General features: G+C 29.3%; 5 protein-coding genes across 5 annotated transcripts; 3 read left to right on the top strand and 2 right to left on the bottom strand.

Moving 5' to 3' along the window:
• Nucleotides 1–881: 881 nt before the first annotated feature.
• LOC113863851 (transcription factor bHLH18-like) lies at nt 882–2,908 on the top strand. The gene is made up of 4 exons (XM_027497605.1): nt 882–917; nt 1,074–1,628; nt 2,166–2,522; nt 2,837–2,908. Exons 1-4 carry the CDS (start codon nt 882–884, stop codon nt 2,906–2,908), a joined length of 1,020 nt encoding a protein of 339 aa, XP_027353406.1.
• Nucleotides 2,909–3,753: 845 nt separating this feature from the next.
• On the bottom strand, nt 3,754–6,435 carry LOC113862499 (transcription factor bHLH18-like). Its single transcript, XM_027495583.1, has 4 exons — nt 6,400–6,435; nt 5,890–6,300; nt 4,635–5,003; nt 3,754–3,846 (listed from the first exon to the last, which is right to left on the bottom strand). Exons 1-4 carry the CDS (start codon nt 6,433–6,435, stop codon nt 3,754–3,756), a joined length of 909 nt encoding a protein of 302 aa, XP_027351384.1.
• A 4,448-nt stretch (nt 6,436–10,883) lies between these two features.
• LOC113863275 (probable purine permease 11) lies at nt 10,884–12,034 on the top strand. Its single transcript, XM_027496801.1, has one exon. The coding sequence runs from the start codon at nt 11,061–11,063 to the stop codon at nt 11,967–11,969; it is 909 nt and encodes a 302-aa protein (XP_027352602.1). The 5' UTR covers nt 10,884–11,060; the 3' UTR covers nt 11,970–12,034.
• Nucleotides 12,035–13,971: 1,937 nt separating this feature from the next.
• LOC113861928 (acyl carrier protein 1, mitochondrial-like) lies at nt 13,972–20,511 on the bottom strand. The gene is made up of 3 exons (XM_027495037.1): nt 20,507–20,511; nt 18,463–18,663; nt 13,972–14,915 (listed from the first exon to the last, which is right to left on the bottom strand). The coding sequence occupies exons 2-3, from the start codon at nt 18,655–18,657 to the stop codon at nt 14,739–14,741; spliced, it is 372 nt and encodes a 123-aa protein (XP_027350838.1). The 5' UTR covers nt 18,658–18,663; nt 20,507–20,511; the 3' UTR covers nt 13,972–14,738.
• Nucleotides 19,579–21,956, top strand: LOC113861927 (probable purine permease 11). Its single transcript, XM_027495036.1, has 2 exons — nt 19,579–19,840; nt 20,657–21,956. Exons 1-2 carry the CDS (start codon nt 19,732–19,734, stop codon nt 21,739–21,741), a joined length of 1,194 nt encoding a protein of 397 aa, XP_027350837.1. The 5' UTR covers nt 19,579–19,731; the 3' UTR covers nt 21,742–21,956.
• The last annotated feature ends 1,283 nt before the right edge of the window (nt 21,957–23,239 follow it).

Genomic DNA, 23,239 nt, shown 5'->3' with positions numbered 1-23,239 from the left:
TATCAAAATTTTATTTATAAATTATTTGATATTTAATTCTTTTAAATAGTGGTGAAGTTAAATTTATAATATAAAAATATATTAGTTATATATGAAATAGTTATATAATGAAATATTTTAATTGTTGATTCAATAAATAATTATTTATAATATAGTGAAATTTTAATTATTTTATCATAATTACTATTTTATTATGTTATTTTTAATATTATATTTATAATATAATATTATATTTATATATATACATATGATAATTCATAATATATATTATAATTACAAAACGAGAAAATTATTAAAAAAATTAGACATCAATTTGTAAATAATAATAATAATAATATGAATAATGTAGTATATCAATGTAGGAAAACAGTAGACACGATAATTGTCTTGTGGTCCCATTGATGAATCTAGCTAGTTCCATCTGTGGCTTTTCAGACACAATAATTGTCTCAAATAAATGCATAATTTATTATTAAATAATTTAACGGTGTTCTCAAAAAATAATTAAAATAGTTTAATCATATATTTATTAATAATTTCATTTAATTATATATTTTAACTGATTAAAAGTATAAAAAAAATTATACTAAATATACGATTAAAATTAAACTCATGAAAATTTTCTCATATACGTCCTATCAAATTGCATTTTACTATAATGAAAAAAACTCATATGGGTACTCGCATTATACACTACAAATGGCATTTGATAAAGTGCACGGTTTCATTTTGTGACCAACAAGATGACCCCAACAGAAACGATACTTCACAAATAAATAAATAAATAAACCTGACGTGACACAAATTTCATTTTGCTATTTAAGTTCCAAAGCCTACTTTTTATCAACTGCGGTGATGCACAAGGTCCACTTCAGGCAAAAATGGAGGATTCATTGAGGGATTGGGTTTCTCAATTGGTAATGATCCCTCAAACTCATTATAGCATACTAAGAATTTATCAGTGCATATAACTATTCTTATGAACAAATTAACAATGATCGTGCATGTAATGCCTGAAAGTACCTAACTTTGTAAGTTTTCTTCTCTCTCTTTGGTGTATCCGATTGTCACAGGAAATGGAAGAACAAGATATGTTGAATAATCAAAGTTTTAGTTCATTTGATGAGCAAGAGTTCTTAAGAGAGATCCTTCAACACCCAGAAAATTTCTCCCCTGAATGGGAGCAATATCCCTCCCCTTGTTGCACAATCCAAAACAATAACATTAGTGTTGAAGGTGGTGCCACAAGCCCCACCAATAGCACTTTGTCCTTTGATGAGACAAGCCTTTGTGGGAATGATGGCACCCTCCACAAAAGTAACAGCTCCAACTCTATCAAGTCTTTGGAGAGATGTGTTTGTTCTCCAGCTGCTTACCTTCTCTCTTTTGATAAATCAACTGCTGAACCAATTATCCATCATTCCCCTAAGCTTAATTCAGCATTTGGATCTAATAAAAGGGCTGTAGTGAAAGATGGGTCTGAATTAGAATCAAGGGTGGGTCAAACAAGAAAGAAAGTTAGAGGGTCATCTGAGACACATGATCACATAATTGCTGAGAGGAAAAGAAGACAGGAACTCACAGGGAGCATCATAGCACTTTCAGCAACAATTCCTGGGCTGAAGAAGGTCAGTTATCTCATGAACTTATTAATATTAAGACTATGTTTTTATTAGCACGGGAAATATTACCTTTTTTTATTTATTTTTAGTCTTTTGTTTAAGGATTAAAACACAAACGTTATAAAAAAAATAATTTCAGAAAACGTGGTTTTCCATTGACTGTCGATATAATTACGCAAACCACTTAACTCATTTTTTATTAGTATTTCTTTTTAAACTTTCATTTTTATAATTTATTTTTGTACATTTTAAACTTAAAATAATGATTAGGTAAAGTATTTGTCAAACCACTATAAAGCTCATTGGCATTTGCGATCAACTTTCACCTCTATCAGTGACAAATGGATAACATTTTAATTGTATTTAATTGAAAACATAGTACAATCAAACTAATGATGACACCGGGAAAAACTATAAAAGAAATATTTCATGGTCCATTTCTTTGTCGGATATTATTATAATTAAATTTTCAATCATAGAATTATCATTGTTTTAGGTATCGTAAAGCATTTAATTTTACTCATAGCTATATTAGAACTACAGACGGACAAGGCTTATGTACTTCGAGAAGCTGTCAATTACACGAAACAACTTAAAGAGCGAATTAAAGAGTTGGAGAATCAAAACAAAGATAAGAGAGTAGATTCAACAATATTCATCAAGAAATCGCAAGCCTCCTCAGATAAGAGCATTGGCAAATGTGAAAAGAACACAGAATCACTATTTGAGGTTGAAGCAAGAGTCCTAGAGAAGGAAGTACTCATTGGAATCCATTGTGAAAAACAAAAGGACATAGTGTTCAAAATACACGTCTTGCTTGAAAAGCTTCATCTCTCTATTACAAGTAGCAGCGCATTGCCATTTGGAACTTCTACTCTTATAATCCACGTTATTGCTCAGGTATGAAACAATATTAATGTAATTTGTCCTTTAATCAAATAAAATATTATTTCATTTCAAGTGTCCGTTTTAATTATATAATCCTATAATATTGATTCTCAATAAAATTTAGATCCTCCTGTGTTGCTAATTATGTTGGAGTGAGAAAAATACAATTTTAATCAAACAATGATCCATTATGATTAATGATAAGACCCATTGGATACAAAATTATATTTTTCTTTGATATCTATGTTCAAACTTAAATGAAAATACATAATTTTAAATGTTCCAGTGAGTGGAATTCTAAATTGCTATAGCTGTATATGATGCAGATGGGTGATGAATATAGCATGACAATGGATGACCTTGTGAAAAATCTGAGAGAATCTCTGTTAGAGGCATAGCAATAGTGATCCGGGCTAGTGCATCAAAGAAGTTCTTCAACTGTACGTACTTCACGGTGGATTGAGGATGTTTTGAGAAGCTGTTGCACTTCGATGGTTTCGTTTGTTTCTTTGTTGTCGCATCAAAGGGAGAAAAGAAAACGCCGTGTACATGGTGGTTTATTCAAATGCTATAGTATAAATGTCTTGAATTTATGTACATAGTGTTTCAATTGGGTTATCGTCTCTTTTGAGTTGGACATAACAATTCAATACGGGTTCAATTAGGTAATTTGGATCTTACGTCAAAAACGAAAATAAGTATTAGTGAGATAATAATTTTAATGAGTGATAGATACACCATTATGCTTAATTTGAATGAGTGACTCGTGAAGTTATTTTATGAAAAGGTCTTTCTTTCTAAGAATAATTTGGTTAATTTGCATGGTTTAGTTTCTTTTTTATTTACGAATATTTTCTTGTATTATGTATAAGAAATGATGCAATGTTTTAGTCATTTCATGAGTTATAAGCTTGCTTTAACTTCAAATTGTCCCAAGTACTGTCTCCATTGAGAGTGTGCTTGAGCTATAACTTCAATCCATTTTCAACCAAAACTTTATGTTTCTCAAGGAAAAATGAATTCATTATTCCTCAACATTTCACAAATTGCGGAAGTTGTCAAAAGAACTTTCATTATCTAAAACGAAACCATGTAGTATAAAATTTACTAAACCGAATATAAAATAGAATCTTATTAGACAAGCAAGAAAAAATATTACAAAACACGAACATGTGTTGATTTTGAAAAACTTGCAATTCCATTTAAACAAGAAGCAGAACCTCTTTTGATTCACTAGCACGGATCACTTTTGCATGTCCTGTGACTTCAAACTCAATAGGTGTTGTCGCAGTGTTCTTACTAGATCATCAATTGTCATGTTGTATCCATCATCCATCTGCAATATACTAGTATAAAATTTTCAGAATTTTAATTCAAAAAAATTGCTAACAAAACATTTTTTTTAACATAATTTAAATTATCATATAAAATTTATTTAAAAATATAAAAATATGAGTAAAAATTATTAAATTAAGAATAAAATAAATTTTTTAATGTTTTCTTGATAAATTTTAGATAATAATGTGTTAAAACGTGTTACTATTCTTTCTCTTTGCTAGCTTTCACCTAACGAGTTTAATAATATCTACATTTCTATGTGAACAAAAATATTATAATTTTCATAGAGCACTATGCTTGACTATTATAAAACTACGATTTGTTAATTTTTAAAAGTAAAAATTTTATAATTCTCGCCTGCCAAGAGTTATTTTTGAGACGTGTTCCCATACTTAACTGAATATTTTTATGTATATATCATTAATAAAATGTATTAAAATATTTTATTTTTTAATTGACAAAAGACAGAAACAGGATGTCAACTGTGAGAAAATTAATATATTTGAGTTACACTTTATACGATTACCAGCGAGTTTTTATCAAATCAAAATAATTTTTTAATAAAGAGATATTTTTCTAAATCATGAAATAAATTGAAATTTTACGATTTATATAATTTTAAAAAGTTAAAATACTCAAAATGCAGTAAAAGTAACATAACATAATGATAAAAAATAATTTTTAAAAATACTCTTATTTAAGATAAAACATATTGTTATTTAAGAATAAGAAGTCGCAGTAAATATATATAAAGATAGATTTTGAAAAATCAAAATGTTCTTGTACCTGTGCAACAATGGTGATTTTAGCAGTGGAAGTTCCAAATGGCAATATGCTGGTACTGGTTATGGAAAGATGGAGATTACTAAGCAAAGACAATATTTTGAGGAAACTATGCTTTTGTTTCTCACAATGGATTCCAATGAGCACTTCCCTCTCTAAAACCATTGCTTCCACCTCAGGGAGTTCTACGATACATCCATTGCAACCATCACATGAGAGAGTGGCTTCATCATTTATGCAAAGTTGTGTTTTTTTTATGAGTATAATTGAATCCACACATTCTTTTTTGCTTTGATTTTCTAGCTCTTTTACACGTTCTTGAAGTTGTTTCACATAATTCACAGCTTCACGCAGTACATTGGCCTTGTCTGTCTATACATATATAATTAACTTATAAATTATTAAAAAGAAATATACAAATACACAATTTTCCAAAAATGAATCAATGAATTTTAAATTTTTTGAATCTTTATAGTGCTCTAAATGGATTTGATTACAATGAAACCCTTCTTTATTTTATGCAATTGCTGTACACATCCATGACTTTAGTGGGAGTTGGTTAGACTTTAATGTTTTATTTAAAATGTGCAAAAATAATTCACAAATTTAACATTATGCATGAAAGATTGATTTTGCTAAGTAAAATTTTTAATATTTAGCTGATGTGGTTTTTAGACACGTGTCTTTAATTTTAGGAATGATAATTTGAAAATATAATCAATTAGAATTTAATATTTGTAGCAATATTTTTGGAATTCAATTGGTATGAAAAAAAATTGGGCAAGTGATATTAACGTAACTAGCTGAATTTGGTTATATAATATCTATTATTTTCAGGTAACATATTCACCCTTTGTTATATGAAAGAATGCAAAGTAAAACATTGGAAATGTTACTTATTTGGAAATTATAACTAGTGCCCATGAATATATCTTTAAACTTTATGATAAACATTAAAATATCATACTTTTAAATTTATTTTCTCAAAAATAATTTTATAAATCTAAATTACCCTTAAAAAGATTGTTATGTCAGATTAATTTTAAACATTAAAATGTGATTGAAATGTAAGGCAGTAAGTGTAAGTAAAAAATTTATATGAAGTAAGAACAAAGAAATTGAATAATATAATAATAATAATAATAATGTATAATATAATCATTTTAAAGTTTTAAGCATAGTTTTATAGTGACTCGTTATTTCTTTAAAAGGTATAAAAAAAATATTTGAGTAAGATTAACTGGGTAATAGAATTGACCTTCTTCAAGCTAGGTATGATGGTTGAAAGTGCTATGATGCTTCTAGTCAATTCCTGTCTCCTTTTCCTCTCAGCCAAAATGTGTACTTGTGTCCCAGAAGAGTTTCTAGTCTTCTTTGTTGGCGGGTCAGTGCAATAATGGCTTGGTGCCCTGCTTTTAGAGCACATGAAAGCAGAGTAATCAACAGGGTTATCAAAAGATAGAATGTACCCAGTTGGAGATGATGAGTGAGGTTTCAAATTGTTGCAACTCTTGACCATTTTATAGTTGCTTTGAACAGAGGAAGAAGAGGGATTGGAAGAGGGGCTATCACTTTCATGAGAGAAAACTGGTTGCTCAACAATAATATCTTTGAGGAACTCTTCTTCGTTAAAAGAGCTTTCATTCAAGAAATCATCATCACCCATTTCCTGTAATAACAAATCAAAAAGACAAAAAACAATTCACAAATTTAATATTTAATTGATTTAGATATCATGAAAGTGTTTTTGTACAATGAGTGTATTTACCGCATGAGAAACCAAGTATGCACATAGATTCTCCATTAGCACAAAGAAAGGAGTAGTTAGGAGGATCCAAAGGAGTGGTTGATCATTGGTAAGCAATGTTAATTACAACTTAAATATATAAGAGACAGATTTTCAAGAACCAACAACACTCAACAGTACCAAAAACATGTCAGAGATAATTTGATTTGAGTTGAGTCTCTTGAAATATTTAATACAATGGCATTGCATTGGTATAAAAAATTATATCCTGTTTATTTTCACGTTTGAGTTACCTTTTTACACTTTTCGAAATAATGAAACCAGTTGTTATAAAATATGAAAATTTTACTTTGCAACAATAACTTTTTAGTGCATGCGACAAAATTAATTATAACTTGTAATAATAAATTAAAAGTTATTTAAACTTTTTTACTTAACTTTTCATTAACCAATTATATTCTTAAATCCTATTTGTCTAAACTTGACATTATAATAACTTTATGCAAAATAAAATGCACTAAGATAATACCAGTGGCGTTTGTTGACAAATAAATAGTACGGAGAGAAATTATAATATAATCAATCATTTAATAATACAAAAAAAAAAACCACATTTATATAATAAAATTATATAATTATTTATATAACGTTCTTGTTTTTTATTGCATTATTAATTTTATTTTATATTTTCTTTGAGTTTTTCCATTATTGGTAAGAAAATATAACTTTGTTATATGAATGTGATTTCTCGTGATATAATTCGAATACAATCATTGAATGGACATTACTTGGGGTAGAACAAACACTCGTCTAGTTTGTTTTTGCTTAGTTGTTTTGCATGTTAAGTTATTGATTAAAACTTACTAAAAATTATATGACTTTTTATTTTTAATTTAATATTTTTCTTTCATATTTTTATATTTTCATAGTTAAGCCAATTAAGATTAAGAGTACGTAAAACAAAAAACATGAGTTACTAAAATTTGTCAAAATTCATTTGAAATTGAACTCAAGTGGCTTTGAGAACATGGCGTCAAAGAATGTGAAATGTGTGTTCTACAATTGGTAGGGCTGCTTAAAAAAAGTTGCACCTTAGTCTCTGTATGCTATAGAGCTAGCACGATAGAATGATTTGTGGAACTTTTAGAATTAAACAGATATAAAAAAATCATATATACAGTTATTATAATATTTATCATTAAAAATTTTACAATTTATTATTAAAATAATTTTATAACAATATTATCTATGTTAAGTCACTGTAACGTGATAATGATATCACTTAGCTATTAAAATAAAATATTTATTATAATAAAAATTAACGTCACTAATATATATTAGTGACTAATATATATAAGTATTAATAATAAAATAATTTACTACTAATATACATAATATTTAGAATGATTATTAGTTATTATTTAATTTATTTATTATTATTAAAAATTATTTTAAATAATATTTTTATAATAAATTTTTAAAAAAATTAATAATTACTTTAAATTAATAATTTATATATTATTATTCAAATTTATATTACTAATAATTTTAATTATTATTTTTAAAATTAATAATGTTGTTATATCAAAGCAATTTTATTATAATGATTGTATTTTTAAATAAAATAAATATAAATTAAAATCATAAATGAGAAATTATGAAGACATACATTGATAATAAATTTTAAGAAATATCTAATAAAAATTTACACTTAAAAATTATAAATAAAATTAAAATACATCATTAATATATTAAAATTTTAAAATAAAAAAATAATAATATTGAATTAAACAACTAAAATAGAATGAAAATGCTCTTACGAATCCTGACCTTACAAATAAAAAAAAGAAAATAAAAATAATATTAATAAATACAAATCAATTAATTAATAAATTTTTAGAAATGTAATTATGTAATAATTAAATAATGATAACTAGATTAATTAATAAATTTACATTATTAGTTGGAACACGTGAGTCGGTTATTAAATATTTAATTAAATAATAATTCTTCCAATAAGATAGTCTATTGATGTTTCATCTCCATTTCAAAGTCTTGATTCGTTTGCTTTTGTTGAGATTCAAAAGTTAATTTTTAAGCATCAATCAATTCATGTTGAGATTAAAATTTAATTTAAAGTTAAAAATTAGTTTCCTCTTGTTTAATAATGATCAAGTATTATCTTTGAATAGAATTAATTTAACACAATCTATCGTTAGTGAAAGTCCAATGATACTTATAGAAGTTGTTGATGATGAAGAAGAAAGTGATTATAAAAATATTAATTTCACAGAAAATTTGATAGATGGTGAAAACTAACGATATCAAAGAATATAACACTAATAGTTAATTTATTTAAAAAATAAAGATATTTTTATGTTGATTGTACACTAAAAATTTAGATTAAAAGTTTGTCATGTTAATCAAAGGTTTGTCATTTTAATTATGATTTATTTGCTTTGTGCATAATTTATTTTTTAGTTTTTAAATTTATTTTGTAGTATCAACTATTTTAAATGTATTTTACTTGACAATTTAATATTCTTTAATTTGTTGGAATTATTTTGCATGTTTTGTTATTAGATATATCTAGATGCTACCATATATAATTTTTGAATGATAATAGCTTTTTATTTACATGTATTGTTAAAAAAATCAAAATATTTTTTTTAAATCTTACTGTCAACCTGTATATTATAAATTAAAGTATTTGATATGAAGAATGAAGCATCTAGTGAAACTACTGATTTTTCACATATATTTTTTATAATTAAATTTACATAAAAATAATATGTAAAATATATGTATTCTTTCTATAATAATTTTACTTTTTATTCATTTTTTTATTCTAAATTTTTTAAATTAAAATTGTTATTAACTTATTTTTATATAAAATAAATAAATTGTCAAAAGAATCTCTATATTTATATTTAATAAATATTTTTTTTTACAAGTTTGTAATATAAAATTAGTAAAAAAATAAAGTAATTGATATCAACAATAGATATACATAATTTTTTTTTTGCAATTAATTGATTAATATATTTTTATCATTAGTGATGATTTTTAATTAAGTCATTATTATTAATAGTATTAGTGACATATTATATTAATTCAGGTAACTTAATTGTTTTTTACTAATGTAAATTAAACTGTTATATATAATAAAAAGAAAACATCTTAATTAAACATCATAAAAAAAATTAATATAAGATGAATTTTCTTTTAGAAAAATAAATATTTTATAAATCAATAGAAATTGATTTAAGTGGTAAGCGATTCAATATCACTTAATACTTATTCACTAAATACACGACTCAAATTGAATTTAGATTAAAATAAATGAAAAATAATAAATAAATAAACTTATAAAATAATTAATTTTTAATAAATAAAAATAAAAATTTTATTTTTTAGCTAAACCAACATAAAGTGATAATAACATATACATTCATGAGTTCATCTTTACGTTTATTATAATTTTCATGTGCTTTAAATCATTTTTTATTTTGTAATAGTATTAATATTTTACTAGCTTATAAAAAATATATATTTCAATTAACTAAACTATAAGTACAACAATTTAGGCCTCTAGTAAATATAAATATAAAGATCGATATTATTATACATGCAAGTATAAAAACTAATATCATAACTTTATTTATTGTCATGTTTACCTCTATCCGTACAGAGAAAATAAAAAAAAAATAATTATTAAAATTAAGTAGAGAGAGAATACACAAATAAATAAAAAAAGAGTAACTAAGAATTTAATTTAAATTATAATTTTATTATAGCTGATCCTTTAAATTTATTTTATTTAAAATCTGTCTTTATTAGTATTTAAATCCTGTTTAATCTTAAATAAAAACAAATTATACGAAATTAAAATTAAAATATAAAAAACAAAACTTAAGCTTATAATATTGGAAAAAATAAAAATTATCAACATAAAAATAAATTATAGAAACTAAAATTATAAATAAAAGAGAAGGGCTGTTAACAACGACATTAGGGGTTTTGCAACAGAAGCGTCAGCGCCATAGTGTGATTGTTTCTCGAAGCTTGCCAACAATGGCGTCGTTAAATGAAGAAGCTCCCGGAAACTCCAAAAACGGTGAGAAAATCATAAATACCACAATGCCACACCGTCTAGCAAGCGCCGGTTGATTGCCCAATATTCATCTCCTGCTCGTTCTTACTGCCCGTTTGTCCTGCACACTCTCATTACCCATTCTAGTGTCAACAATTCCGATTGCCAAATACTCATTACCATTTTCATTGCCCGATTATCATGTCTCATTTTGATTGCTGTTCACTCTTCTTGGATCTATCATTCTTATTTCATTAACTATCATACATTAAATTTAACCTATGTGCAAAGTTTTACTGTTGTATTTACTTACGTAATGCGTTTAAACGCATTCATCCTTTTTTCCGTTTACCTTGTCGCTCAAAGTTCCGTGGTTACACCTTACATTAATTTTAGTGTTGCTTCCATTACAGATAATGAAGAACCGATTATCACAGTTGGAACAACTTCTGAATTAGCATATAACAAATATAAGCGATGGCAATGGTGGTTTCTGGTGGCACTTAGCATAACCTTTCTTATTGTTGGACAATCCGCTGCAGTTATCCTTGGGAGATTTTATTATGATCAGGGTGGAAATAGTAAATGGATGGCTACTTTAGTTCAAACTGCTGCCTTCCCAATCTTGTTCATTCCATATTTTACAATTCCTTCATCTCCAGAGGCTTCAACTTCTGCTTCGCCTTCCTTCAAAATTCTCGCTTTGGTGTATTTTGTTTTGGGATTCATAATTGCCGGTGACAACATGATGTACTCCACTGGACTCTTGTACCTCTCTGCTTCAACATATTCGCTGATTTGCGCATCTCAGTTAGCTTTTAATGCTGTTTTCTCATATTTTATCAATTCTCAAAAGTTCACCGTTTTGATTATAAACTCTGCTGTGGTTCTCACTTTTTCTGCTTCACTCCTTGCTGTTAATGAAGAATCGGATGGACCAGCTGGTGTTTCCAAGGGAAAATACATTGTTGGTTTTCTTTGTACCCTTGGAGCTTCGGCACTTTACTCTCTTTTGCTTTCCCTCATGCAACTGTCCTTTGAGAAGGTTCTGAAAAAGGAAACATTTTCTGTTGTTTTGGAAATGCAAATCTATACTTCGCTTGTTGCCGCTTGTGCTTCCACCATAGGCCTATTTGCAAGTGGGGAGTGGACTAGTTTGCATGGAGAAATGCTGGGTTTTCAGAAAGGAGGAGTTGCTTATATAATGACTTTGGTTTGGACAGCTATAGCGTGGCAGGTTTGCTCGGTTGGTGTTGTTGGCTTGATTTTCCTAGTGTCTTCTCTATACTCTAATGTTATAAGCACTGTCTCTTTGGCTATAACTCCCATTGCTTCTGTTATAGTTTTTCATGATAAGATGAATGGGGTGAAGATAATTTCTATGCTTTTGGCTCTATGGGGTTTTGCCTCATATATCTATCAGAATTATCTTGATGATTTGAAGGTAAGACATGCGCAAGCTGCTGCTTCTAAGTCTCAAAATGATTCTTCATGTTGAGAATATTCAATTTGACCACATCAAATAAATACTTTTCTTCAAGTACCCTTTTCTTTTTAGCTTGAAATCCTTAAGTACAGGTTTTGCTAGCTTTAGATTATACTTATACTCTAGTCTCACATAACTAGTGAGCTAGAATGGTTGAGATTCTTGGGCATTGTAGATTATTGTACTCTCATCTCCTAAATGAAAAGATTTTTGGTGTCTTAGACTGTTTAAAAAGACTCGGCTCTTTGATTCCAAAATTTTTTTGGATGGCTTTTGTGAATTGTTTAAGTTGAATAACCTTTCGATGATGAATGGAATGTTGAGATTATAGTCATTTACAATTTTCTTTGCTTTCATCTATTTTTTGATTAATTTAACGTTAGTCCTCTGTATGTAAAATTTCTCTATGCTTTCATAACCAATAATGAATTGCTAAGTAATGTTATAGTTTTGCTATTACTGTCATAATTTTCATATCTTTTTAATGATGAGGTCAACATATCATTAGATGAAAATGGTAAAAGACTTTGTACCCGCACTTGTTCAAATGGTTAGGAATTTCAAGTATTAATTAGAAAATCAACAATGAATATTGCTTGCGCATGCATCATAAATTATTCACTAATTCTTTTTAAATTAATTGGTATTGTTCTCTCATTTCATAAATGAAAAGATTTTTGGTGTCTTAGACTGCTTAGAAAGATTCTTCTCTTCGGATTCCAATTTTTTTTTTGCTAACTTGAAATACTTACCCGATTGGGAGTCAGAGGATCCATAGAACCTGCAGCCCCGCGGACTTCATCTTCATTTTTGAAAGCGAGGAGAAGGGATCTCCTTTCTGCAACGGGAAAAAACGGAGCTGATTTGACTCGGCACAACCAAACGATGCATCCAATACCAACGAAAGTACAACTTCTGCTAGCTTTAGATTTTACTTTTAGTATTGTAACAGAATATCATAAATTTCTTATAAATTTATCGTATGCTATTTTTTTATGATAAATTTTAATTTATGAAAGAATTTACATTAGAAATAAATAAAATAATATGATTTATCAAAATTAATAAACTGTAATTATATATATATATATACATATATATATATTAAATTTACATTATAATTTAAACATACTTATAATTAATAAATAAATTTATAGAGAAGAGTTCCTTAAATTTTATTAAAGTAAAAATTTGATTAATGAATAATACCAATAACATCTAAAAGAATAATATATAATTTTTATTTGAAATATATTTACTTGTATATCTTATTATCATAAATTTCATAATAATTATTTATAAAATATAAATAATTATTCTCCTATAGAAATGTATTCTTACCTTATCCTATTATATTTTAATCCAACATTTTCTTTTTCTGTATCTCGTTCCTATAACTAATGACACAATTTAAATTTTGATGGTGTGGTGGATGAACTTTCTACCTTTTGTGACTAAGTAATTAAGGCAACAAGTGACGGCATATGTCATCTTCAATCATATGGATCATATAGCCAAGCCACGTAGCTCTTTGCTAATAACGTTGCTATTCACGTGATCATCATTATTGTGCAAATGTTTTGTTTTGTTTTGACTTTTCATAAAAAAATATTAAGGCCTGTTTGATTACGAACATCGGAGATTTCATGTTTTCAGAGATAACAAAAATCTGTTCTTGTTCTTTTGGCCCAAAACAAAGTAAGATCTTGAGCAAAACAAAAACAACGATTTAGAGGTACATCACCAAGGGAGCAACAGAAGTAACCGCAGAAACAGAATCAAAGTGGCCACACATAAGCCAAACTATTAGCAAGCAGCAACACTGTCAGAATCTTAAACTAAGTACCTTCCCAAGTTAATTACAAGAGAAAACACCAAGAAATGTACCTTCATGATCGACCCCTAAGCACAACCAACTTTCACATTATTTGTTGTTGAACCTTCAGCATTTATCTTAAACCATGATAAGGGTAAGTATTCATGCACAGGTTAACTAAAGAAGTTGTGAATTTCCTCCAGAGGAACTAGCTTCCTTTAAACATTAGTAGTAAATTGACAATCTCGAAGCTAAGTTATTACTATAGATTTCCTGAGCCATGAGCATGTGAACTCGTTGTTGATTAGTTAAAAGTGTGTTTTGCATAACCAACCAGAGTTTACACACTCTTGAGGCCCCATAGAATATTCATTAACAAAACCTTTAATATAAATGCAGTTCTAACATGATTCTCCAAATCAATTCATCTTTGCAGTGAATTTGTGTAAGAAAACATGTCAAAAAAACCTGGAAACGTAAATCTAAAACAAATGTTACAATTAGTAACGTTAAAATAAACATGAATCCATGTGAATTTGAACATGAAACCAAACAGGCTATTGATTTGCATATGGGTGGTGGTGCGAGCACAGTTGGAGAAAAATGATATTTCCTGCGAAGGTATGCTTTACAAGTCTAAAACATTTCATTTTGGGGGAGGAGGGGGGGGGGTGGATTTGCTTAAAGACATACCACAGGCCATTTACCGGAGCAGATCACAGAAATAGCATGGAAAAAATCAAAACTCAGTAGAAAATATGATCCTTCAAAAACGCAGCACCACCAGTTCTTCATTGGTAAACTCCTCTCTGAACAATTCATATTATTTTAAACAACCAGCCCCTTTCCTCCAATTTAAATGAAAAAGGAAAAAGAAACATCCAGAGAAAGTAAGGGGCAGGTTCAAGGTTGCCATGATGCTTAAGTTCAACATAGACTCAAACAGGGAAAAGACTACTAGTTAGTTAACTAGCCATAGGATGACTAGAAATATATTCAATGGCAAGATGACAAGAGTCAATTTTATCAGCTTCCTTGTCTGGGATCTCTAGCTTGAACTCCTCTTCTAGTGCCATTACAATCTCCACGTTGTCCAAGCTATCCAAACCCAAATCTTTCTGGAAATGGACATCTGGAGTCACCTGAGGAGTAGAAGAAACCAGTAAATACAAGAAAACATTATCTGCCATGCTTAAAATTTACAAGAAAACTGTGTCACCGAATATACAAAATGGAATAATAAGCATCACAATCAAATTAAAGAAATAAAGTGCAAGAGCTAAACACAGGATTAACAAAAAGAAAAATTTTTGAAAAGCAAAAGAAATCTAATCTCTTTGATGATTTGTGTGTTTAAAAGATGTTCTGAAAACAATTTTGGAAGCTTCTGAATGAAAATTAGTTTTTGTGGGCAGAAGAATACAAACAAACATAGATAGTTTGCACTGTCTATTCTATCCTTAGTGGCACACTAACATCATGTGTTTCATTATGATGTAAAATGATCTGAGGCAACACTACTTCAGATCAACTTAATGCCTGGAGCATTTTCTCTCTCTTTCTGTGCATGAGTGTGTGTGCGTGTGTGTATAAATACGTGCATTGCACATGCTGTATCCAGGGTCATTGCTTCATTGGCAGGGAGAATGCAGACCCTTGAAGTTATGCAGTGTCTCTACCCTTGTTATTTCTCTATCTCTCATTGCTGAGTGTATCTACACCTTCTTCCTGCACTGATATCCATCCAATATCAGTAGCAAAAGGTAAGTTTCAGACTTTCAGTGTGAATATTAACAAAATAGTATTTATAGATCTGAGACCTTAACCAAGATCTACAATGTTTAAATAATTAGATTCTCTTGATATTATTCACAAGACCATAACACTGCCTTGAATGTTATCATGTATTTTTTTGTAAATTTTATGATGGTCTTAAATCATTCATGGTGGTAGATGCACAAATGATGCTGCTGTTGCCCACTCACAATTTGGGTCATGTTTATTTTTTATATAAATGAATCCCTTGGGACTTTTCCCAGTTTCTATATATGCTTAAGAAATCTATCTATCCAGCTCTGAAGTTTCCAAATTTGGGGGAAAATAATCTATCTTGTAGCTGAGTAAAAATTGTGGGAGGAAACTTTTTATCCAAGTTTGGGAATGGAACACATTCTCTATATTTTGGTTTAACTTATTATAAATATGATGAAACCTTCTATTACGAACAAGTATTATGTGTATTAGTGTTGTTTCATAAAACTTTTATTTTCACTTTGGATATAATAACCATATTAAAGACTAAACCACTGAACTCTCCATTTAATAATGAAAATTAAGTACTGCTAATAATTTTGTAAGGCCTTGTAATAAGGATCAAATTCAACCCCTTTGCTGTCAATAAGACTAATTAGGGAGTTAGATGTATTTATCAAATTGTTAGAATATGAAAATATCATATCTTAGATTATCCTTCAGGCCTAGTTTCCCCATTATTTCTTGTTCTTAGCATTGGTTACTGTATTTCCTTATCTCAAGAACTGTTTCCAATCTAGTTAAGATTATGATTAATATAACAAGGGTTAGTAGGCTTTAAGATCATATTGTCATATTTTAATACATCACATCATATCAAGTCAATATCAATCCCATAACATTTACTCTATTCTAAAATTTTCCCCCCGCATTCCCTAAAATCCTATAATTTCAACAGCTATAACCCCCCACCCCTGGGGAGTTGGCTTTCTCTAAGTGAGGTAATGGATATAGCAAAAAAAGTAAAGGTTATAATGTTTAAGGACTCTAGCTCACAATTTCTTCACTTACTCATTTCCCATATTTCTTCATTTTTGGGGAGCACCCCCCCCCCCCATTTCCAAAATTGATAAATAAATAAAAAGGAAAAAGGGAGAAACTACAGAGAAAATTTCAAACAAAAAAATCGCCACCAACAACAACCTTATCTGTATCAGCCTCCTCTCTATGCAACACGAAAGTGCTTGAAGTTCAAAATTCAGACCCAGGTACAAGGTCATGGAATGCCATCCTGAACCCAGTAAAGAAATCACCTTGAATTTTGAAAAAGATTAATCAAGAAAAGTTTGAACCCAAGGTGTCTGGGAAACAGGTTATGGTTCCATAACTTTTGTGCTGAATACAACTAATTTGTTTACTTTTGAAGGAAACAGAGTTACCAAGTACAAGGATAAAACAATCCTTAACAAAAAAGAAAGGATAAAGACAAGCCAAGATGAAAGATAAAAGAATTGAAGAGTGCATCAAAGCAAGGGGGACTATCTTCAAGTCCTTCATTTCTTTGCACATTAAACACAAAAATGCCTTCATAAAATGAAAGCCTTTCACATTTAGCTCAGGAATGTGAACTATATAAACAATCAAATGAAGAATTCAAAATATCTTATTCAAATAGTCAGAAATCATGTTTTATTGAATGAGAGGAATCTCATTATCTGAATGCCTTCCAAGTCAACACTTTGACATAAAAATTACAGCAATATAAAATCCAAATGCACTAGCATGCACCACATATGAATAAATTTATTTTGTTTTAATGCAACAAAGAGAACAACCTCCTCATTTATCAAGGTAAGACTGCAGACATATAACCCTCCCCACACTCGACAATGATAGGGGCCCTGTGGACCGGGTCACCCATTTAGGAAGATATTTAAGTAAATCATATTAAAAAAATATGTTGGAGACAAGTTTAGGCTACACTGTCCCAGTCCCATCTATTTTTTCCTAGTTCCTACAACAACTATCTCAGTTGAACAAGATATCAGCTGAAAACAATAACATAATTCACTCTTTAACATAAAATCTCCAACAAAGTCTTCAAACAATTCTCCAGGTGACCAAACAGACACTACCCATAAGGTTATTGAGCTAAATCATCAAAATTCGAGAAAATATTTTAATAATGATGGGGGATACACATTTCACACGAATTAAGATTATCCACCCTATCCACATGGTTATTGAACTAAATTTCAGACTAAAGGAAAATCCTTATGGTCAAGGCAACAGAATAACAATTTGGGGTACACATTTTTCACATAAACAATGACAATCAAGCTTAAACACAAGCCAGGTGGTTATTAAGTAAAATTTTCAAATTTTGAGAAGACCCCTTTGGCATAATAAACAGGACAACGATTTGGGATATAATTTCACATTTTCACACAACCCAAGTTATCATTGAGCTAAATTTTCAAACTTTGAGGAAATCATTTGGCTAAATCAACATAATAACAATCTGAGATACGCATTTGTCATTTTCCACATTAACTAACACAACAAAGTATGAACACAACCCAGATCAGACAGAAGCCAAATCAACAGAAATCCACTTCACATTTTTCACAGTAATTAAGATTAAAAACATCATCCAGATAGTTATTGAGCTAAATTTCCAAACTTTGGGAAAACCCTTTTGACAAAATCAACAGAAGAACGATTTTGGGATACCCACTTCTGATTTTTCACAACATTACCCAGATGGCTGTTGATGCAAATTTCCAAATTTGAGGGCAACCCATTGGTACAAATCAGCAAATTAACGATTAGAAATACCCATTTCTCATTTTATATTTTTACACTAATCAAGACAAAAAACCATTGAAAAATATGAATGAAGGGTCAGAAGAGAGAGAGAGAGAGAGAGAGAGAGACCTTGGAGGGATCGACTTTGGGGAAATCTTTGACGACAGCGAGGACTCTCCCGATGACCTCTTCTTTGGTGAGATGATCATCACCGTGTGAGGACATGAAGCGTAGGGAAGTCATAGAACTACGGCATTGTTGCAATTTCGTAGCCCCTTGGATTGGCACACGAACATGGCGAAGAATGGCTGCTCTCAGTGCCATCTCTCTCTCTCTCTCTCTTTGCAAAATGAGTGTGTAGAATAACTTGATGCATTTGGTAGTAAAACAATCTAAGACCTGCGGCTTGCTTAGTTATTAATCTATTTTGTTTAATTTTTTTTATGCTAACAACGATTTGTCTTGCTCATTTTAGTTTATTTTACATGGAGATCATTCGTATTATACATTAGAAATATTTTTATACATTATACAGACATTCTTAAATTTGAAAAAAAATATAAATGAAAACTAATATATATTTTATTAATAACTCTATTTCATTTACTAAATAAAAATAAAAATAAAAATAAATCAGAGAGATGAAATTTTGAAATTGAGACGCAAACTATGTAAATAAATCATTTAAATTAAGATAATCCATCTCTATTAATACTAAGCGTTCTTTAATTTTAAAAAAGAAATTTAAATTAGGATTAACAAAAATTATATATATATTAAAAATTATAATAATTACAAATAATTAATTTAAATATAAAATTAATTATTACAAATAGTTTTTTTTATTGTAATCGTAGCACAAAGAATAATTACTTTAGACAATCTGGACAAAATCGATTATGTTAAATTTTCTTTTTGACTAATATATTCAAATATAAAACCTATTTCAAGCAGTTAATTACAACAATAATCAGTTACATCTAATTATTTATTGAAATAATCTATTGATCTTTTTTATCCAAAACATTAGACAAAATATATAAATCTCAATTTTGAATTAAATTTCAAACTCAAAACAATAACATTATCTTTAATTTCTAAACTGCTTTTTATTATTTTGCCAATAATGGCACAGCTTATTATACATCCCTAATTCAGTTTTAAATGAGTCACGTTTTAAAAATTTAGATAAGTGAGTTTAATTTACTGAACTATATATATATATAGCACCCCAGAAGTATCAACAGGTGTTACCAACTCGACACAGCAGTTAGCTTTGGTTAATAGTATCTTCCATGTCTGTCACGTGAGGGGAGAATAAGGACATCAACTTTCCACGACAAGTCCTAAACCTGTGAATCCTATTCGATTCATTGATGAATTAATGTTTTGATCTTCATGTTCCCTACCTCTACCCTTTTCGAAAGTTTAAACCTTTCAACCTCTCTCTTAACTTCCCGTCCTTCCGGTTCCCCCATAGCTTCGTTGCTTCTCAATAACATGACGGGTACCTTTTCATCATAGTTATTTAGATTCCAAACTCATAGATATTACAAAATAAGAGACTTTTCTTTTTTCTATTATGATCTTGTGTTATTGGTTTCGTTTATTTATTTATTGAATCATTATGGGAAGTGGGTATGCTGATTTTTTATTTATATTTTTTAATGTTTCGTTTCCAGTGTAGTTCTGATTGTTCCCTCCCAAATAATTGATCTTTAGCGAGTGTTATATGCATGTTACCCTTGATGTTTGGCATCGAGATAGTTCAAAAGTTACCGTTCAATTAACAAATTCATGCATTATTTTATTGAAAAAATACAATTTTTAGAACCAATTTTATGTTCATTTAATGTTATGAGAATCTACCGAGGATCAAGTTCAGGGTTAGCTTACTTTGTTTGAAAGATTTTATTAACTGTCTTTTTTCTGAGTTTGGCGGTTCTGAAGTGTAGGGTGTGCTTTAGAGAGTAAAGTGAGACTCATAATTGTTGACTCGTAAATAAGTAGTTGAGATTTTAGCAACTTTATAACTTGTTGTACAGATACCACAATCTAAATTGCACTTTACATTTTAGAGGGGTCAAGTTCCAGTATAGACTATGACAATGTTCATCCAAAATTTCACCTTTTATTAGCACTAAGTCACCAATCATCACTATTGAATATTAACCTTTGTGCAAAGTTTTACTATTGTACTTAATGAGTTTAAATACATTCATTCTTTTTCTGTTTACTTTGTCTTTTGAAGTTCCTGTGGTTACATCTTACATGTAAAATATGTGTGTAGAAGACATTAAATTTTGTGTTGCTTCCATTACAGATAATGAAGAACCGATTATCACAGTTGGAACAACTTCTGAATTAGCATATAACAAATATAAGCGATGGCAATGGTGGTTTCTGGTGGCACTTAGCATAACCTTTCTTATTGTTGGACAATCCGCTGCAGTTATCCTTGGGAGATTTTATTATGATCAGGGTGGAAATAGTAAATGGATGGCTACTTTAGTTCAAACTGCTGCCTTCCCAATCTTGTTCATTCCATATTTTACAATTCCTTCATCTCCAGAGGCTTCAACTTCTGCTTCGCCTTCCTTCAAAATTCTCGCTTTGGTGTATTTTGTTTTGGGATTCATAATTGCCGGTGACAACATGATGTACTCCACTGGACTCTTGTACCTCTCTGCTTCAACATATTCGCTGATTTGCGCATCTCAGTTAGCTTTTAATGCTGTTTTCTCATATTTTATCAATTCTCAAAAGTTCACCGTTTTGATTATAAACTCTGCTGTGGTTCTCACTTTTTCTGCTTCACTCCTTGCTGTTAATGAAGAATCGGATGGACCAGCTGGTGTTTCCAAGGGAAAATACATTGTTGGTTTTCTTTGTACCCTTGGAGCTTCGGCACTTTACTCTCTTTTGCTTTCCCTCATGCAACTGTCCTTTGAGAAGGTTCTGAAAAAGGAAACATTTTCTGTTGTTTTGGAAATGCAAATCTATACTTCGCTTGTTGCCGCTTGTGCTTCCACCATAGGCCTATTTGCAAGTGGGGAGTGGACTAGTTTGCATGGAGAAATGCTGGGTTTTCAGAAAGGAGGAGTTGCTTATATAATGACTTTGGTTTGGACAGCTATAGCGTGGCAGGTTTGCTCGGTTGGTGTTGTTGGCTTGATTTTCCTAGTGTCTTCTCTATACTCTAATGTTATAAGCACTGTCTCTTTGGCTATAACTCCCATTGCTTCTGTTATAGTTTTTCATGATAAGATGAATGGGGTGAAGATAATTTCTATGCTTTTGGCTCTATGGGGTTTTGCCTCATATATCTATCAGAATTATCTTGATGATTTGAAGGTAAGACATGCGCAAGCTGCTGCTTCTAAGTCTCAAAATGATTCTTCATGTTGAGAATATTCAATTTGACCACATCAAATAAATACTTTTCTTCAAGTACCCTTTTCTTTTTAGCTTGAAATCCTTAAGTACAGGTTTTGCTAGCTTTAGATTATACTTATACTCTAGTCTCACATAACTAGTGAGCTAGAATGGTTGAGATTCTTGGGCATTGTAGATTATTGTACTCTCATCTCCTAAATGAAAAGATTTTTGGTGTCTTAGACTGTTTAAAAAGACTCGGCTCTTTGATTCCAAAATTTTTTTGGATGGCTTTTGTGAATTGTTTAAGTTGAATAACCTTTCGATGATGAATGGAATGTTGAGATTATAGTCATTTACAATTTTCTTTGCTTTCATCTATTTTTTGATTAATTTAACGTTAGTCCTCTGTATGTAAAATTTCTCTATGCTTTCATAACCAATAATGAATTGCTAAGTAATGTTATAGTTTTGCTATTACTGTCATAATTTTCATATCTTTTTAATGATGAGGTCAACATATCATTAGATGAAAATGGTAAAAGACTTTGTACCCGCACTTGTTCAAATGGTTAGGAATTTCAAGTATTAATTAGAAAATCAACAATGAATATTGCATGCCCATGTATCATAATTTTTTTTTTCTCATTGACAATAAAGATGTCTTTTAATTTTTCTCTCTAAAATAAATTATTCACTAATTCATTTTAAATTAGTTGAATTTATTCAATTAAGGGTCTTATTGAATAAGTAGCATAATTAAATATTTATTCAATAAGTCTATTTTTACATATAAGGATTTATGATATAAATTTGATCATAGTTAAAAATTATTTATCTGAATAAAATATATTAACAACTTTGTCGAAGTAAGTTAAAAAAAAGCATTTGATAGTTATAATTTATTTTAGTAAGCTCTTTCGAATTCACTGTTAGTCTTTTTTCTTTACTTGGTGCCCTTACTCTTTTTCCATAGGTTAAAAACGAGGCTGTAGATATTGCCATTGTCGGAGTTGTTATGGTATTTATAAGGCCATCGATATCTCAATTGAGTTGTCAAAAATTTATTTGTTGGTATTATCAGAAGCTTTTTAAGAATTTATAAAATATAATTTACAGGAAATAAATATTTCTTAACAGCATATAATGTCTAATCTTAATTTTATTTCCTCAATGCTCCACCTGCTTATTCTTGCAAACTATTCTTTGCAATAGCCCAATTTATATAAAGTATAAACAACGTTCAAACCAGTGGACCATTGGTTATACGACATCCTTGTATTGTATGTGTCGATAAAGAAAGTTGGGTTTGGCCCAATGACAGATCACATTAATTGGTCCTTAACAGATATGGGTGAATAATGAATATGTGTTACATGAAAGTTTGGGTTAGGATCAATCTATTGTTCAATACTAAAAAAGTTAGGTTCAATCTTGATTATCCCTTTGACAACAAATAAAATTTTCAAGTTGTAATACAATACAGCTCTTGACTCATTGATCTTGACATCGTACTGCTATATATGTGTTT

This window comes from Abrus precatorius, unplaced genomic scaffold, assembly GCF_003935025.1.
Source record: "Abrus precatorius isolate BTA unplaced genomic scaffold, Abrus_2018 Scaffold3, whole genome shotgun sequence".
Taxonomy (NCBI): domain Eukaryota; kingdom Viridiplantae; phylum Streptophyta; class Magnoliopsida; order Fabales; family Fabaceae; genus Abrus; species Abrus precatorius.
The sequence above is the reverse complement of the archived record's forward strand: the minus strand, read 5'-3'. Positions and strand labels throughout refer to the sequence as shown.